At 45.5% G+C, this 15,961-nt stretch overlaps 2 protein-coding genes across 2 annotated transcripts in view; both read right to left on the bottom strand.

The window, feature by feature from the left end:
* Nucleotides 1-414: 414 nt before the first annotated feature.
* On the bottom strand, nt 415-2,615 carry LOC131882916 (uncharacterized). The gene has a single exon (XM_059230203.1). The coding sequence runs from the start codon at nt 2,605-2,607 to the stop codon at nt 2,179-2,181; it is 429 nt and encodes a 142-aa protein (XP_059086186.1). The 5' UTR covers nt 2,608-2,615; the 3' UTR covers nt 415-2,178.
* A 741-nt stretch (nt 2,616-3,356) lies between these two features.
* The window catches only part of LOC131882918 (uncharacterized), a 35,585-nt gene continuing 22,980 nt past the window's right edge, over nt 3,357-15,961 (bottom strand). Inside the window, exons 2-3 of the mRNA XM_059230206.1 lie at nt 8,149-8,581; nt 3,357-3,618 (exon numbers count right to left, since the gene is read on the bottom strand). Of these exons, the coding sequence (XP_059086189.1) occupies nt 3,363-3,618; nt 8,149-8,189 (297 nt within the window). The 5' untranslated portion in view covers nt 8,190-8,581 and the 3' untranslated portion in view covers nt 3,357-3,362. The remainder of the gene's footprint in view (nt 3,619-8,148; nt 8,582-15,961) is intronic.

Here is a 15,961-nt window from a genome sequence, read left to right on the forward strand (position 1 = left end):
GTACATTTTCTTATCTAGAAATTGTCAAATCTAACAACTAGAAGACTTCTCAATACTCGTGAGTAGAGTTGTCAGCGTTTTACAATATATTGTACCAATTCAAGTTACTCAGTGAGCGATCACCAACGCACACAAATTCAAAGTTGATGTTTTCTTATCAATTGTGACATGAATTTCAGACAAACAAACTTTCAGGAACTGTACCAAATGGTGCCAGTGAGGCGTGTACCTCGTTTTTTTGTCATTTCAGTATTGTTTTTTTTTTATCAGCCAAACTCATGGATATGAAAGCATCTTAAAGTATGTAAATTCTGACCTTGGGAGTGTTCGAGGTTATGGCGTGGGTAAAAAGGAACACCGGAGAATAAAAAGCAGTCGAATCCCACAATTTGACAGGTTTTATTCTCAATATGCTTGTTCATGTCAACCATACAAGTACTCACATTCCATGTATCATCATTTTGGAGGATTGGGTGGGTTTAATAGTTAGTCATATATTTCAAATTGAAGCACAATCACTCAAGGTCGTGAACTCAGCCTTTCTCCCCTCTAGCATTCTCTGTTTCCTAGTCAACTTTTTTTGCTGATTTCAGTTTTTCTATTGTTGAAAATAGTTTTATACACTTTTTATGATCACCGCCTCCGTCGTCGTCATTGATGTAGTTGTTGTTACTGCTGTTGCTGTTGCCTTTTATTCAACATGGGAGCAAGACGGCATTACAGCTATCAGCGTTGCTCGTTCTTTTTTCTTGTCACATGTTACGAGGTCTGTTTACTGATACTAAAATTTGTTCATGGGCTACAGAATGCAAAGACGCCTCGAATCCTTCTCAAATGTATTTTTTTGGCAAACCAACATGAGACGTATGTTTTATTGAGTCTGGATGCGCCGGCAAGTGCAATTGTTCATCTGCTTTCCACTAGAAGAGTCTAGTCATGAATTGTTATTGGCTTAGCAATAATTGGCTAGAAATTGTTGTAGTACCATTGGATTCGCGCTTGGCTGTAATCTTCTTTGTCATTTGACGTCGTCAATCTTTTGTTTTGGCCACTTATGCAATCTTGGGTTTAGGATATCCCAGCCTTCCCCAGAAGAAAAAAGAACCTTATTCGGTGGTTGAGTACACGGTAAACAATAGCAAGTTATGAATATTATGCGGGAAACGGAGGGACCGCTCAGGAGAGAGACTGAGGCAGGCTGTCTGTGGTGGGCCTGGAGGGCCTTTCGGTCTTGTTTGCATTGACATTAGCATTAGTATTATTTCTATTATGGCGGCTACTTCTCGTATTATTAGGCGTGAATCTGACTCCTCTCCATCTGCTTCTTCTTCTTATTATTATTCTTCCTCTTCCTCTTCCTCTTCATCCTCCCCCTTCCTGTTCCTTGTCTGATGTTCTGGCCATTTGTTCCATTTCCTGGACCGTGTTCCGATGCATTATGAACATAGGAGGAGCTAGTGTGTAGATGATCAAGACGATCATCTTAGTTTAATCGCTCGGTCAAGCTCCTGAATGGCAGGAGATACTCGAGCAAATGGAACCGCCTTCATCTTGTTGTAAGCTAATGACTTTCAATCAGGGTATCCGGCAAGAAATAGCCAACCCACCAACCCTCTTCTCCCTGCCCACCTTTGCCTCCCGGTCTCAATGAGACCCCTTCTTCATAACGTCAAGTGAGTGCTTGGATCTTGATCGGGAAAAGATCAGTCATCTACTACGTACTTTCACCCACGGACACTAAACTTGCCAATGAGGCCAGGGGTGGTGGTGGTCCCCTCTTCCTCCTTCTTCCCCTTCTCGTTTTCCGCCTCCTCCTCCTCCTCTTCCCCCAGCTCCTGCCTGTCTGTCTCTTTCTGACTCCCTGATATACCCCGGGTGGTGTTCTGAAAGGGGTCATCATGTGAAATGGAGATTATCCTTAACGAATATTATGACGGAATGTCATTCTCACGCAAAGCTAGATGGCCACAATCCATGTTGCTTTTACAGAGGAAAAAATACAAGATCAACTGACACGCTTGTTCTCCTATAGCCCATATTTCCCCTCACCCCCACCCCTTGACGAAGTATTGGTACTATTGATATTGGCAGCTAGCAGAGGGCGCCCTCCTCCAACGAGTGAGTGACGGAGTAACAGGGGCGGATAATTATATGTTATATGATTATTGTCGGCATGATTCACTTTGAACTGGACTCCCACTCGTCGTGAGCCTTGTGTAACGTCCAAACAAATTCGCGCTGATCGTGTTTGGCGGTGCCGGTCACGTAAGGACCGGAAGTGACCACTTTGAAGCCCATGAGCTCGAGGGCGTTCAGAATGATCCAGGTGGGCAAACTGAACTCGGCCCGCTTCTGGCGGTCGTCGTGATGCTCTGGCTGATCTTGGACCTTCTCGGCCAGAACCCGAACCTCGTTGTGACTGAGGCCTTGGACGGTGCACCAATACTTGATGGCATTTTCCCGGACAAACACGTAGGGCATTCTGCCAAAGGCCCAGGAATGGTGGTCAACCGCCGCCGCTCCAGTGCCACCCGCACTGTTTGCCTGATTGTGTGCCGCTGCTGACCAAGTCTTTCGGTCCTGATCTGACTTGGCTTCCAGCACCATCTGGTGGGCGAATCTAGGGGGCGATTAAAACCTGATCCACTTGGTAGATCAACAGACAAAGAAGGTAGCACTTGATGTGATGCAATACAGGAGTGAGATTGTTTCCTTTTTTCCTCTCTCTCTCTCTCTCTGGCGTGCAGTGCGTGCAGTGAGATCTTTGGTTTTGCCTCGGACTCTCTTCGATCGGGTAAGGCCAAGCCGGAAGGCGGAGGAAACGCCTCGCCCAGACTTGTTTAGTGAATGTCTTCAGAATTGGTCAATTGTACTTCTTGAATGGGCCTTCTTGAGTTTTTTCGCCTTTTCCTCGGGTTGCCAGTCTGAGCACTCGAGCTCACTGCTTCTTGCCTCGCTTCTCGCGGTATGGTCGGGTGCTCAATGGAGTGAAACAAGTGAATGTGTAATACAAATAGACCAAATCCAGTTCCACTTCACTGTTTCCCACTCTATGGCCAACCACGTCCAAGTCGGTTCATGTTGTCGTTTTTGCTTGCTTCTCGTTCCAAAAATGAAGGCCGTTGAACAGAGATGGCTGGTAGCCGTTGCTGTTGCTGCTGTTGTTGTGATTGGGCTTTAGTTGGGCTTTGAAGACAAAAACGGAACTGGCTGCTTGAAGTCAGAAGCTTCGACTTGTCGGACACAAAATCCCCTCTTGCATTGAAACAGGGAGTTGAGTTGACTGAGAGATAAGAATTGCGATTCCAATGGTTGTGCACGAACTGTCCAATTTGGTCCGAACTTAACCAATCTACAACCATCTACTGGCATTCCATCTCAGTGCTAGAGCGATGCAACGTCCACACGAATTCTCTCTGATCAAACTTATTGTGCCCGGTCACGAATGCACCTGAGGTCACCACTTTGTAGCCCATTTGTTCAAGAGCATTGAGGACATTGAAAGTGGGCGTGGCAAACTCCACACGGCGATTCTTCTCATCTCTCCATTCAGGTGATGTCGTAGATTTCTCAGCTAAGACCCGGAATTCGTTCAGCGGGAGACCATCAACCGTACAGCTAGAATGCAAGAAACAGAGGAAACATCCAATATAGTCCTTGAAGGGTCCAAATGCATTAGATAACATAATAGACATCATGGATGGAATGGTGTGACCCCTCACGCCCCTCGCCCTACAAGTGCAAGTATAGGATGTCCGAAGACCATTGACTTGACCATCTGCCTAATGGCTTGGAAGTGCCATCAAGGCTATCGTACATTGGTATGGTAAGGAAGCCACCAATTATGCCGTTACATGGGTACATGCGAGTCATGAAAGAAGTCTATTACATGAATGCAGAACAAGGAAGGATACAATGAATGCACAATCGACACGGCTTCTAGGATTTACACTTGAGTGAAATAGCCTGAACCTTGTAAGACCTTATATGCCCCTATCCAGATCATTTCCTGAGTTTGATCAACCTGGAAACACGCGTGGGTGTATTTGGCACGGACGATCTGAACTCTAGTTGGACTTCTCTCAAAGTTTTGACTGCCTTGCTTAACCCGCAGTTACTTAATGGACGACGATGTGATAGGAGTGAGTAAGTGGGTGGATGAGTGGATGAGTGGATGAAGACTGGAGAGTCTTCTTGCATTCTGAATCCGACCCGCCTCACATGAGCATAGAAATGGGGGCTTAACAACATGCAGACACTCGCACCATTTATCTTTCCTTCCTGCCAACTTGGAGCGAGTGAGAAGAACTCCGGCAATTGTAATACTCGTAATATATCGTACCTATACCAAAACCATCGTCGGTTCTGGCAGTACCCGAGTGGATCGAGTACACAGAAATACCAACAGGACTGACTCGCCGTAGAGGCAAGACTCTTTCAGATTCGTCCATTATTCCCCACCACATCTACCCGCTCGCCTTGATAAGATCATTTTTCAAGTCTCAGCAAATTCAATGGGACGGGAAAATACACATATCGTATAAGCAGCCGGATGGTGGCGAATTGGGGTCGAAAAGAGGATTGTGTTTATTGAATAACGCTCCAGATGTCTGCCCACAAAAGAGCCCAAGAAGAAATCGAGATTGAGCCTTTCTCACGAGTAAGTTTCCCTGTCACCAGATGCTCGCATACACTGACGTACGTATAAGTTTGCAGAAGGGTTGGCGGCAAGCGGATCGTCACCCTTGTTTGCGCCTGGCCGCGCCCGAACTAGATCAATCGTATACAATGGCTGGGAATCAATAAACAATTTTGATTGCCCAGTCCATGTTAAGAAAGACAATTTGGAGTGCATTTCCATCTGGAAGATATGAACGTCTTTTTCTGGCTGGGATGGATGTTCTGGATTTTATTATGATGAAGGCATGAAAGGGCGAGAGAGAGAGAGAGAGAGAGAGAGAGAGACAGCTATCTCCGTTATGAGTGGATGTTGAAGCACCGTTGAAAATGCGTTGACCGGAACTAATTCCGCTCTTAATGGGTCTCTGGATGAGCCTACTGACCGGAAATAATCGACATCAAGGGATCATCAAAGGATTTGGGGTCACCAAACACCTCACTTAATTGCGATAAATCACACATAGTATATCAAGGCACCCCAGCATCATTTGGAATCACCCCGAACTGCAACCATCGGAAGGGAAAATGAAAGAGCCTTGAGGACCGATTGAACCTCGTCTATCCAATTATCAGTGAATGTCATCGGGGCGAAATGGGAACAAATATAAGAGGGTTATGCTCGTTTCCGGATCAGTGACTTGGTTTGCCATCATTGACGGCTCAAGCCATACTTGTAACCCCTTGATGCATAAAGATTCGATCCGGCACATTGTTTGTACGCTAAAAGGACAGTAATCGTAAATGCTATTAGTAAATAGGGCTAGTTGCATGTTCGTTCTTCTCGGAGTTCAATGGTCGGTGTTGGAGGCTACAAATTTCGCGTTTTCTTCCATACTACTGGTAAGCCATTGGCTCACGGTGCAAAACATTCAATGGCGAGAATGTGAATGGGGAGAATGCAAATTGAGGGCCCGCACGTGAATTAAAATGCATTTCAACTAACAACAACCAACTATTTAACCAACTGGTTCCAGAGAAGGGAGAAAAACTTTGGGTCTGAGAGAGACTTTTTTCGCTAGGAAAAAAAGGAGACAGAAGAAAAGGGGCTTTGAAATAAATGAGCTTATTAATGGTGGTTCCCCAAGTTCCACTAGTTCTTCGCTCCTCTCTCTGACTGTCTATCTCTTTTCGAGCTAACGCCAAAGACATTCCCCGTTACACCGGGTGCCCTATAAGTTCATAAACCGACAGATTAAGGCTTTTAGCTTTAAGCTGTGAACATTTGGGCGAGTTCGAAAGTTGGCAAATCTCGTGAAAGTTTTGATCCTGCACAATTAGAGAACGGAGGGAGGAACTGCAAATTAGTCGAAGATCATACGTTTTAGGTCACTAGCCCCAATTAACGCAACTTTTGTCATTGGATTGCCTCGATCCTTGAGTGATATATAGAACTTGAGAAAAACCCTGTTGAAGGCGAACAGAGTACTTTATCAGCAGCCAACTGCGAGGGTGGTGGCGGCGGTTCTTTTTTGAAAAGACCAATAAGATGAAATTCCCATTTCATTCCAGAAGACCATCTACTCCCTTTTTTCACGGCCAAGAGAAGATAGATTGGCGGATTTCAAAACTCTGCTTTTTCTTTCAGATTTATCCTTTCTTTTTGGGGGCCCTTTGAAAGAGCGATTATCCTGGGTTCCGCTCGAACCACCGGCCAGCCATTACCCATCTAGCTCTAGCCATGCTCTACTAGCTGACTAGCTGGCTCCGCTTGTCGTTACTCATTCGAGTTTCTATTGACCACTCGAGCCAAACCTGTGCTCCGAACTTCAAAGCGTCATTGGATTGGTGCCGAGATCAGTGTTCAGCGTTGAAAATCAAGGCCTCGAACCTCATATCAAAGCGTACAAGACTCTCTCCCGCTCTCACTTTTACTCTCACTCTCAATGGGTGCTTTTGACGAGGAGCAGGTTTACGTATTTCGTATTTGATCATCCTCGTCAAGCACCCTTGAAAAGACAGGAGGAGGATCCTGTCCTTTTCAGACCCGTGGAAATGCATTGAATTAGTTGCTCAGTGCTGCATAATAGAGTATTGTGCGGTGGTACGCCGTTGTTCACTGTTCAATGCACACGCACACCATCGCTCTTGGGCATCCAATTTTCACTTCAGGTCAGAGATCTTCTCACACCGAGACAGCATTCAAGAGGCCAAACTCCTGGTGCTGATTATCAGAATGATCTTCAACGAACACGACCTCCTACGCTCTCTCATCATGGAAGCTGGCCACCATCCATTTATTCCCTCCACAGACTATGCTCTATGTACAGTACAACGACTCCAAGTTCGACCTCCCGACAGCTCAGCCTAATTCATTCTCGGCCATTGAAGAGTGTGGCCAATGATCCTGGACTAAATACGAAGAATTGGGGGTAATTGCGCCAACACGGCTCCGGTTGAAGACACAATGTTTCCCTGGGTGCTTGGAACGGGTGGATCATGGAGAAGGTGGCCCTCGAGCACTAAAGATATTTTCATTTACTTTTATTAAAAAATTTAAAGATATTTTACATTGCTAAACGATAAAGCTCGGTGAGGGGAGGCTTAAAAAATGAGAGGGACTAGTATGCCTAGTTGGAGGCGTGGGAGTGACTCGTCCAGTGTTCAAGGGTTCTTGAACTCATTGTTTGTCAGTCAAGCAAGCACTTGGTTGAGTTTGACCCAGATCTGGCAAAATGCATCGGGCCCATGATAACATTGATGACGATGATGATGACGATAATGAAGATGAAGGAAATAGCGACCTCGATGAAGCTTAGTGTGTTTGCTATGGGACGTGTCGGGAGCAAAATTGCACATCTCTTGGAATGGAAACAGAGTGCGACGTTTGTTCCCATAAAATGTGGTTGTTCACTTTGCCATGTCGATCGAAGAAAAGTAACTGCTTTTCCTTCCCATCTGCCGATTCACCTCCTCGCAATTGTGCAAAGACTGCAAGGGATCCCGACCACTCTATTGATACGAGATCTGGAACGCTCCATCGTAATGGACTGCAATCCTTGATCATCATCGTCATCATTCGCACCCACGAGATGGGCAACGAAGGGGAGGACAGTCTCCCTCCCCTCTTTTTTCTCCCTTTTCTTTTAGCGTGTCCAAAGACCCCTCGACCGATTGACTGCTCAAGAGCAGAAAGAGTGGAGCCAAGAGAGCTTCAGGAGGTCTTCGGGAGACCTTTGGTGGGACCAGAGCGCTTTGGGCTGGAGCTGGAGGAAATGAGGGGATGCATAAGATCTGCATTGTATTAACACCACCCTATCGTTCCGCCCATCTGTCCGGGAGAGTGATGTCAGTGTTGTTCACTTAATTAGTAGGGGAGAGCCCATGTTCCTTGGCTAGCCTACTTGGGACAGAACGAACCAATATGGAAAAAAGCGTTCGTCCATTGGTGTGACCATTCCCTCCAATACAATCGTTGAGTGCGCAAATCATGTGCATAAACACGGACATTTGGTTTGAGCCAATTCTTACCTGCCCTGAACATAGCTCTCTCGGACGAGCACATACGGCATGGCTTATTGCAACAGATGCGAAGTGGGCGTGCCAAGGATGAGCTTTGAAATGGAGCGGGTGGGACCACGCCTACCACCCGTTGTGACCCTGTGGGTGGGTCAAGGACATCGAGCACGGACTGAGTCTGGCAGTAGGAATAGAGTTGGTTGACGTCTGTTTGAGATTTCAGGACGACCATTGGCAGAGACATTGGAGTGGTTCCTCGTCTCGTTGGAACAGAGTCCACTTTGATATTGATCCAAACGATGAGATTGAAAGTGGTGATGGCGGTGATGGTTGAAGGGGAGATTTTCTGGGCAGTTCAATTGAATGGCAGAGTGACAGCTGAGCAGTGAACACAAAAATGGCGGGGTCGACAGCGACGTTGTCGACGTTGTCGTCTTTGTCGTTCCTAAAAGATGGGCAAAGAAAAGCGAAATTAGGATGACGATTGACCCAGATTCGCTATCCAGGTTTCGGCAACGTAAAGGTACTAATTTCCATGTTGTTCCTTGATCTAGTACTTAAGTGGAACAACAGTGTATACCCAGCCCACCGGATGGTGGTGTGACAAAGTGTGCTCAATTACTCTTATGACACCCTTAAGACTCAATAAAAAGCAATGCATTCGGTGTTGGTGGCCTCATGGTTTGCTAGCTCTCGGGTGGGCAGCACGTGTTTCAAGGGAACAAGGAAAAGCCATCATGGAAGAAGGAATGGGAAATGCCAATTTGCCACAACTACATTAAACATGGCCTTCCTATATTTAAGAAGCAATTTTAGGGTACACTAATCTAGATGGTTGTTTGCAAGTGCGCCTACATGTGGTCCTTAATGTTATGAACCTTCAAGGCCGTCCTTGCACCTGGGCGGATGTTGTGTCTCGCAACTGTCATCATCATCATCATCATCATCATCATCATCACTATTGTTGTTATGCAGTCACAATTGTTCACTTGACACTACCAGAATGACCACCACCAGCCAGAAGTACTAACTAATGTACAACGGGACCAGAGTCCCTTTTGGCTTACAATGGTCCCAACAAAAATTTGGTGGGCCGCGTTGTTTCCGTCCTTGACCATCATGGGAGAAGGAACAGCGAGAAAATGGTCACTTTGGGATGGAACCGGTTCCGTAGGGATTTCCTGCTTTTATTTTCTGACCTTTTCTTGGAACGTGTTGGGACATGGAAGTGTGTTTTCCGTACGTTCCGTGCGCCATGACTGGCATACTAAAGGCCTCTAGTTGCCGTTGACTATGAAACCAATTCCTCATTGCCCTGTGGAGGCATGAAAAGTGAAAGTAACTGCATCCTGTCATCAAGCTGAAGGTCTTCGGGAGGCATTTTTTTGCGTGTTCCAAGAGCTCCGAACCAAAAAATGACTGTCAAGGCTCATTTACCAACGGGGCGGAACGCTGAAGTGTTCTTAAATTTAACAAAAGGAAGAACAATCCAAAATATCCCTGACTTCAAGTAAGGCTCGCTTTTGAAGACGGCAGTCATTTTCATTGGGCAGGGTCGGATCTCATTTCGGCCTTTGAAGCTCTGGGAATTAGTTAGCTGGCAAAGGAGGAGAAGAAAGCATCCCAAAGAGCAGCCCCACAACTTTGGGCTCGATCCATGTCCTTTGGTATCTTACTTGACTCTTTTGTAAAAGCATTCCGCGGAGGATGCTCCTTGCATTTTTAAGTACGACTTCACGGGTTCCGCCATCTATTCCCCCAAAGACCACCACAACTACGTGCGAGTGTACTATGTGCGTACGCTACAAGCTAGCAAAGTGAGTAGAAAAAAGCCTTTATCCCTACTGTAGTGTGCCGTGCTACTAGAACAAGGGCCATAACAACAATATCTATGTAGAAACATGTTTGTTCCAAAGTGTGGATGTGTGGAAGTGTGTGGCTGTGGGAAAGGCGTGCTCACAATATCAAAAAGTTTCAACGCCAAAATTCCCAGCATCAAGTCAGGGCCCATCAACAGGCAACTGGCAACTAGCAACTTGTAGGTATCTAGGGAAAATGACAAATTTGAAACTTATGAGTCAGCTGGGGTCTCCAGAGAAAGTGGAAAGTGGACCATCACCTACAGCTTCCCACTTGCCTCATATTACACTCGTTTAAGTAAAGAGGGTGAGGCGAGATACTTCGCATCGTGTTGATCCCCTTTCGGAATCTCTTTCCTCCTTTCAATTATATTCGAAAGGAATACACAAACCTATCGCTGGAGAACTGTCTTTAATCATGTATCTACAGTATTGGGAGAGAGCGAAGGAGAGAGTAAGAGAGAGAGGCAGGCGCCTCCGTACAGCCTTACTCGCACAATACTACATGATAGGGAAAAGAGCGCAAGATTGATCACTTCCGTATCCCGTTTTGCAGTGTTCCATGCATTGATCATCAACCATGTCTCTCTCTCCCTTCCTTCCTCCCTCCCTCTCTCTTCTTTTTTGTTTGTCTATCTGTCTATCTATTCATCTATCTATCTTTCTATCTATCTATCAGCCCTCTTTATTTCACTCTTTCTCAATGTGATTGCTCATTGGTGGTTGGCTCTTGAAAAGTTCCACCATGTCGATTTGTTGGCATTTATGTGTCTTAACCACATTCTTTTGGCTTCCTGATCTCGAGGAAACATTTTCTGTCAAGACCTGAGGGTTCATTTTCAGGGTCCCAGGGAACACGGCAAAGACACCACAAAGCCAGAAACTTGTGACGAAAAAGCCTCATGAATGAGCTAATGACAACACATCAACAGCCTCTCTTTGGTGTGGTTGAAACTTGGGAAAAAGAGGACTAGCATTGTAGGTACCGGTAGGTATACGGACTCTGGCTGTAAATGTGCCACTTGCACATGGACGGACGTCACTTCAAGTTTCTCAACGTTTCTCCTTCTCCTTCCACAACTATACCGTCAAAATATACGAGACGAAAACTCGATCGGAGCAAGTGGACGAGCAGCAAACTTTTGGGTGGAAATGCTATTCATATTCTTGTTCAGACAGAAAGACCAGATATTTGTAAGACATCGTCCATTCCACTGAGGGCAGATAATTTATGTACTTAATCCAATTAGAGCTTGGTCGCTTCCTCTCGAATTGGTCCAAATTTGGCTCTGTCCTGGTACTCGAGTTTGACCGTGCGATAAAGACCATCATCTCGTCAAGTGGAACAAAATCGAGTTGTTGATGTCGTGACAGGAAAGGAAGAATTATTGTTATTCCCGTAATGCACTTCGGACTACCACTGCTGCTAGCTAGTTCTACCACGACAACAAAATCATCATCAGTGAAAAAAAAGACAACAACAAAGTTAGTCCGCCTTTGTAGAAGGTTCGAAAATGCATGAGGGATTTTTAGATATGGTGATGGCCAAGGTCGTCTTGACGCTGAAGCAACGGCGGGTCTTCTTCTTAAGTTTGTGTTGGTTGTCCAATGGTGTCCTGTGCGGGTGTCGGTGGATGCCTGCACTCCTTGGAACCAGTCCAACATTGGCTGCCTTCCTTGACTGGACTTTAAGGACCTTTTTCTGGGACCAAGCGGAGCCAAAATCCTAGCAAAGGAGTTGCTTACTTACAACTGTGTGTGTACACCGCCCTGAACGATCCACCAACCAACGAGATGAGAGCCCAGAACGAAGCCATAAAACCCAAGCAGAGGAAAACAAGTGTGCTTCCCCGTCCGTTCCCAAAAATGAAGTTTATATGGTGAATTGATAGGGAACATGGCCACGAGCACATGGGCTAAATATAAGGCCCAACATTCGCCTATCGTACGTGGATAGGCCTCTTTGAGGTCTGGCTTTGTCATTGTATCATTTTATATAGTGCCCTGTAGGGTGGTGTTTCTTGGGGAACATGGTGCTTAGGATGAAAAAGAGATGTTTAAAGACGGTTGGTCCCCCACGAGGAGCAACGTCTATAGATATTGGGATCCTGCTGTGGAAGCCCTTGTATTGCTGACGGTGGGAGAAGGTACAAGTACATGTCTGTGGTTGCATCTTGGAACCATTCCAAAGATGGCCATAGACCCCGCGTTTTACATAGTATATGGTACATCGGCATATAAAAGCAGTACTTTAGATCGAGTGCACCCATCCCGAGCCAGTGGAGTACGTACGTAGTAAGAAAGATCAGAGAATCGGCCAACTCGCGCAAGGTGGAACTCAAAGTAGTCTACTGCCTATAGATGCCTTGTCTGCTCCCATTGTCAGCCTTCACTCAGTCGTCTGGCTAACCCTTTCCCACCAAGGGAAGTGCCCAAGCATTTGCAAAGAAGCAGGACAAAAATACAACCGTTTTTGCAACTACCATACAAATAAATTATAATCCTTTCACAAACAAAACCTAAGACTATGAGCATGTTAAAGGCCTTTTTGGAGAAAATTGGATTATTACCTGCTAAAAGTGTTCTCAATCATTTCAAGAAGCGTCACATGAAATCATGTTCTCTTAAAATTCCTTCACAATTTTCGCCCCACCCTGCATTTGGTGTGCTCGAGCACAAAGGCAGGAAAGCTAGTGCCTATTTATTGATTCCAAAGCCAGCTCTTAATGTTTCCTTCCTTCATAAAGATCAGCCACCTTCAACATGGAATGGTATCTTGCGTCAACTACGAATTAGGTCCACTGACTTGGTTGGCATCATCGTTATTTGTGCCACAGACGTAGAAGGCACACATAATAGACTTACATCCTTTCACATCTACGTATCTTTGTACCTACACGTACCTCGGTCGCTATTCGGTTCAACAGCAATAGATCGACTCATAAGAAATGTATTCGTGCCAGACAATCATAAAATACACAACACGTCTGAACGAGTTATAGAAATCGAGATGGAAATATATATCCAGAGATCATCATCAAGATCGAACCGTTGAAGGTCACAGTGAGTGGATGCCAAGAAAAAAGGCTGCCGAATTCCCACGCAATCCAGGGAACCAAGCCCAAAAGCAGAGTAATCAGAAGAATAATGGAAATCATCATGAGGCGAGTCTTCGGGTGGAAACTTTTCTTTGAGACTGAACTGCAAAAGTGGAGTTTGAAAACTTCTTGAAAACATTCATCTTTGGAGAAAAACAAGCCTTTCGTCCTTGACGGAATCGAGCATAAACTGGCCCAGGCCTACTTCAAATACTACCACTGCTACCACGTCCCACTATCATAGTCCGTCCACAAAGAGGACCAACAAGAGCCAACCTCCGAATGGAGCGCGTATTCAGATTTCTTGAAGATGGCGCAAAAAAAAGTTTAGCCAGCTTTCTTTGTTTGTGGGATCCATATGCAAAGTGCGAAGATGGCGCTGTTCATGACGTTTTCTCCTCTTCAAGGACAAAGCTCGACAAAGTACAGTATTTTAGGTTTGGGTGGCTGACTAGAAATCAACTCACAGTGACAATGTTCTGTGTTACTTTGGCGCATGGGGACTTGGAAATAGATCCTCCTTGTCCATTTCGTATTTCAAGCACGGTCATAACGACCCAGGCTTCTGCCATTTCCACAGTTGTGCCATTTATAAGGAGCTAACTAAGCAATTTATTTGGGACTAACTTCCTGTTTCATCTCTGAGCGCAGAGAGAGTATTCATTCACCTACCTACTTACCTACCACAACGTTCACACGTGCTTCTGGATTATGAGAGTAAGAGGGAAAAGTGGGAAAGTGGGGGGAAAACTATCTAATTCAGTTCAGGAGGAACGTAAACATAACTACGTCTCTACCCTCGACAAGGACCACTAGCTCGGAAAGAAACCAGTTAAGACTGGTGATGGTGGTGCTTGTGGTGATGGTTGTTATACACTGTTCATATAAGGTCGTTCCTCATGATGTCAGTGCCAAAACTTTCTTCGGTGTGGTTCCAATTAATGGGAACAAGGAAATGGAACTTTGCACTCACTTATTGTGCGAGGAGACGAAGTAGTGGCAAAAGCAGTAGAAGGAGTAGGACCAATGCAATAGAAAGCTACCTTGACATTTATAAGTGTTCCTAAACTACAATAGACCGCTCAAGTATCGAAGCAGACGAACAAGTGCCATCTTCTCGAGGAGGCGAGAAGGAGAAAGAGAGAAAGAAAGCAAACTTTTCTCCACTTCGCTCGTTCCATTCGGTTCCATTCCATTCATACGCAAGATCACGCGAGAGAACAGTCTCCCATCGCACAAGAAATGAAGAGTCGCCCTTTTTCGCCCTGAAATTAGCCCATTGATTGGGCTTCAAGGTCAGTGTGGCTGGAAAGTGGTGGGTTCTCAAATACGAGGTACTGCAGGCCCGCCAGGAAAATACGCCACAAGAACTTCAGTATTGAGCCGTCCAAAGTTCTTCAAGTTAGGTTTAGGAGCCTCCAACCACATCCTCCAATCCTCTGAGGACCGGGGCTTCCACATGGGCCCCAGTTTCAGGGAGGTAGCAGTGATGACGAGTGATTTGGCGGGACCCAAATTAAGATTGGGTAACAGCCTTATCCTTCGCCTAGGGTCTAGTCAGCACAAAAGGCCTGTTTCTAGTGCCCCGTCAATCGATTAAGAGCGCGGCCTTTAAAGGCCCACGTTAGCTTCTTTGGAACAAGAATGCCGATGAAGAGAACCTATCAGATGATTAGGAAGGATGATTTTGGAACACACCAACTCAGCAGCTCCGATACATTTTGATCACTACAAGCCCCGGAATACCAAGCTACCAACTATCCCAAAATTTACATCTTGACTCACTCATTGACATTGGAAGTTCGGGGAATACTTGGTCCCTTCGTCGATCATGCAAATGGGTTTCAAATCTAATTACGATTTGAGAGTGGCACATTTGTTGAAGAATGTGTCAGAGAAGTGTTGGTAGTAGAAGCTTTCTAGGAAAAGTTTCCAAACGTAGTGCCTTAAAAACGAAGAGGCATGTACGTACTTTGGGTATGCATACATATGCTTATGTTGCCTCAGCTGTGAGCAGTTTCGGATTGGAAATGGAATTCCACTTTGAAATCGGATTAGGGTTGTCCGATGGAGGCTTGGCCATCCAAGCCAACAACAAAAAAGAGAAACCCCGATTACAGTCAGTTGTAAAGCCCTAGAAAATTGGATATTTTCAGTTTTGCAGCCCAAGAGCAAGAGGCAAGCAAGGGCTCAAACGGGCAGACGGGAAAAAAGTAGGGATTCTTGTGTTTTGGCACCAAGATCAAGTTCTAAGCCCAGTGGCCGACCAAGGGCTTCTTCATCTTCGGCTTCTTCTGCTTCCTCTGCTTCCTCTGCTTCTTTTCTTCCTCTTCCTCTTCCTCCTCTTCTGTCTTCTCTTTCGTGTGTCTGTCTGCCTCTATTGCCATGTGACTCGAAAGAACAAGTTACTATGGGCGTTGAAAGCTACGCCTTTTCCCACCCTTTTTGCATTCAGTGCTTCCCCCATGAAATCCAACTTGGTTCGGCAGCTTTTTTGCCAATTTTCGAACGTCGGAAATTTGATTTGAAGATGGTGTTGGCGCATCTGAATGAAATTGGCTTTGCCAAGCGAGCCGAGTATCTACAATGACTCTCTTCCTCTCCTTTTGCCCTCTCTCTCTTTCTCTCGCGTTTTCGTTCCAAAATGGTGATTTTTCCTTCAAACAGGCAAATTTGTGATAAATTACATCCTAGGTTAACGGGCTATTGATCACAGTTGACACCAATTGAGGTAACCATTAGTCCGCTTGCATTAGAAAGGCATGTGAAGACCTGAGTTATATTTGCAAATAGCAGGATGAAGGCCGAAACCCGTCAGCAACATCTTTGAACGAAAGAAAGGTTCTCGCAAAAGGTTTTATTTTTACC

This window comes from Tigriopus californicus, chromosome 7, assembly GCF_007210705.1.
Source record: "Tigriopus californicus strain San Diego chromosome 7, Tcal_SD_v2.1, whole genome shotgun sequence".
Taxonomy (NCBI): Eukaryota; Metazoa; Arthropoda; class Copepoda; order Harpacticoida; family Harpacticidae; genus Tigriopus; species Tigriopus californicus.